Source organism: Microtus ochrogaster, chromosome 6 (assembly GCF_000317375.1).
Source record: "Microtus ochrogaster isolate Prairie Vole_2 chromosome 6, MicOch1.0, whole genome shotgun sequence".
NCBI lineage: Eukaryota > Metazoa > Chordata > Mammalia > Rodentia > Cricetidae > Microtus > Microtus ochrogaster.
The window spans coordinates 12,238,060-12,240,863 of NC_022013.1; the positions used below are offsets into that span (position 1 = coordinate 12,238,060).

General features: G+C 51.0%; 1 protein-coding gene across 1 annotated transcript in view; it reads right to left on the reverse strand.

The window, feature by feature from the left end:
- Window positions 1-2,804, reverse strand: part of Tfcp2l1 (transcription factor CP2 like 1) — a 54,244-nt gene that overhangs the window by 20,363 nt on the left and 31,077 nt on the right. Inside the window, exons 4-5 of the mRNA XM_005348273.3 lie at window positions 2,197-2,302; window positions 1,127-1,233 (exon numbers count right to left, since the gene is read on the reverse strand). Of these exons, the coding sequence (XP_005348330.1) occupies window positions 1,127-1,233; window positions 2,197-2,302 (213 nt within the window). The remainder of the gene's footprint in view (window positions 1-1,126; window positions 1,234-2,196; window positions 2,303-2,804) is intronic.

Below are 2,804 nucleotides of genomic sequence, written 5' to 3' on the forward strand. Positions count from 1 at the left end.
TCCTCAATAAATAAATAAATTAAAAAAAAAAAGACTCTCAGTGTGTTCCAAAGTGTGTGTGCAAACACGTGCCTGTGCACCTGGAACACAGATGTTGGCATTGTGGTTCTTCTTCAGCTGTTCCCCATTCAACTTAGCACTCGGAAGGCAGAAGCAGGTGGGTCTCTGGTGAGTTCAGGGCCAGCATGGGTTACTTAGAGCAGTGGCTCTCAACCTTCCTAGTGCTGTGACCCTTTAACACAGTTTGTTCCTCAGGCTGTAGTGACCCCAACTATAAAATTACTTTCCCTGCTATTTCATCACTGTAATTTGCCACTGCTAGGAATCTATCTTTGGAGACAGAGGTTTGCTAAAGGGTCACAAGACCCACAGGTTCAGAGCCACTGACAGAGTATTCCAGGGCAGCCCAGGGCTTCATAGAAACACTGTCTCAAAACAAAAATAGAAAACAAAACGAAAACCCCAACTTGTTACATTTTTATTCACTGTGTGTGTAAATGTGGGTGGGTGGGTGCCGAAGGCCAGAAGAGCTTTTGGCAGTCAGCTCAACCCTTTACTATCTAGGTCCATGGAATTAAACTCAGGCCATCTGGCTTAGCACCGGGTGCCTGTACCTCAGGCCATCTCATGATTCCAAATACTTGTTTTTCTTTAATGGTGTGTGTGTGTGTGTGTGTGTGTGTGTGTGTGTGTGTGTGTGCATCTACATAGAGATTAGAGATCTACTTCAGTCTACCTTGATGTTCTAAGTCAGGGTCTCTCCCAGGCCTGAGACTCACTAACTGAGCTAGGCTGGCTGCACTCACCTACTTTCACCCCCACCCCACCCCCACCACACAGTACATCACCATTCCAGTCTTTCTTATATGGAGGATTGAACCCAGGTCCGTAGGCTTTTGTGATGAGTACTTTACAGACTGAGCCATCTCCCTAGCCTTGAAAATACCAAATCTTTTTCAACCTCACAGCGTTCTGTAAGCAAGAACCCAAACATAATTCCAACATTCCAAGTCCTCGCTTCAACCTCCTGCCATGTGACACTGAGCCCACCCATCCTTTGTCCTCCCTCAGCCATGTCCCTCCAACAGGCCGATGGGTGCTCCCCAAAGCTCCCAGGTTTGCTCACCTGAATGAATGCAGATGCTCTCTTTGCTGGATCCCACAAAAACTCCACAGCATTCAGTTGGGTTGGGCTGGCCCTGGGGTCCAAGATACCAACAGACAGTGGAACATCTGCACACACACACACAAAGTGCAAAGTCAGATCCTAGATCCCAGATACCCCGCTGCTGATCTGAAACTAAGTTTCAAATCTCTGCTGGCAGACAGCTTGGCAGGAACTGCTTGATGCCTTCATCCTTTCTTATGGAAAGTTCCTCTTGACAGGGCTGGCTGTGGCCCTGGTCTGCACACCCTATCATCAACGCAGCTTTTCCCAAAGCACAGCTGAGGGCTGTGGAAGGGGGGCGGTCAGTACCTGAGCCCCCCAGCTTTGCGATATGCCCACCCTTCCCTAGCCACTCATCAAAATCCTTGAGAGAGCCAGGCATGGCGGCACATGATGCACTCAGGAGGCAGAGGCAGGTGGATTTCTGTGAGTTTGAATTCGACATGGCCTACACAGAGTTTCAAGCCAGCCAGGTTGACTGGCCTTAAAGAACGCCCTGAGGGCAGCACCCAGTGAGTGGCTTGGGTCACCAATGAAAGCTCCTTCCTCCTTCCCTCCCTCTCCCTTCCTCATATGTATATTTGGGTATTTGTGCCAGTGTGTGTGTGTGTGTGTGCGTGCATGGACATATACATGCACATACATGACGACCACCCTTGGGTGCTTCGCCATAGTTTTCAAAACAGGGTCTCTCACTCTGTCTGAAGCTCATCGACTCAGCTCAGTTAGCCAGACAGCAGGCACTAGGGATCTGCCTGTTTCTTCCTCCCCACTGCTGGGATCACAAGCGCCTGTCACCACACATGGCTTCTTTTTACACAGATTCTAGGGATTGAACTCAGGTCCTCATGCATGCACTTGGCCAGCGAGACATCTCATCAGTCTCTGCCTGAACCATCTCCAGTGCTGGGACTGCATGCATGTGCCGCTATGCTGGGCTTCCATGTGAGCAAAATTCCAAGTGGCATTCACAAAGAACCCCCACATGGCCCAAGTTTTCATGGTTGGCACTGGCTGGGGAGACTCACCAATGTCCAGGATACGGTCCCCAGGCCTGCTCCACCGCCAGCCCTCCAACTGCTGGTGCTCTGTGTACTGTAGCCGGCGGTCATGAAAAACTACACGGATGATACTCTGTGGAAGGCAGATGTCGGAGGTGACTATATGCAGGGACTGAAGGGCCCCAAGAAAAGCGGGCCTCCCTGTTCCTGACCAGGAAGAACCCGCCACCCCCTCCAGACCCTTTTCTTGGGAACCCTAAGGACATGGACAAGGGTAAGAAGGGTGCCGATGCCTTCCATGGCTCCTGATATTCTGAGCAGCTTTACATACACGTCTAACTAATACGCTATTCTATTATTCATGCAGGGAAGAAAGGCTCAGTGGGGGGCAAAATGAGGCAACCCAGAGCACACTCCACCAACATAAGCCACGCTACCCTGGTCCACTGCCTACCCATTTCGTGGAGACAGTACACTCCAGAAACTGGGACCATCCCCAGCCCCCAGGCATTCAGACCCTCCTCCAGCAAGTGAGTGTTCACCCACCTTCAAAGTACTCCCCCTCCAGCATGCGAGTGCTCACCACCTTCACAGTGCTCCCCCTCCATGTGTGAGTGCTCACCCACCTTCACAGT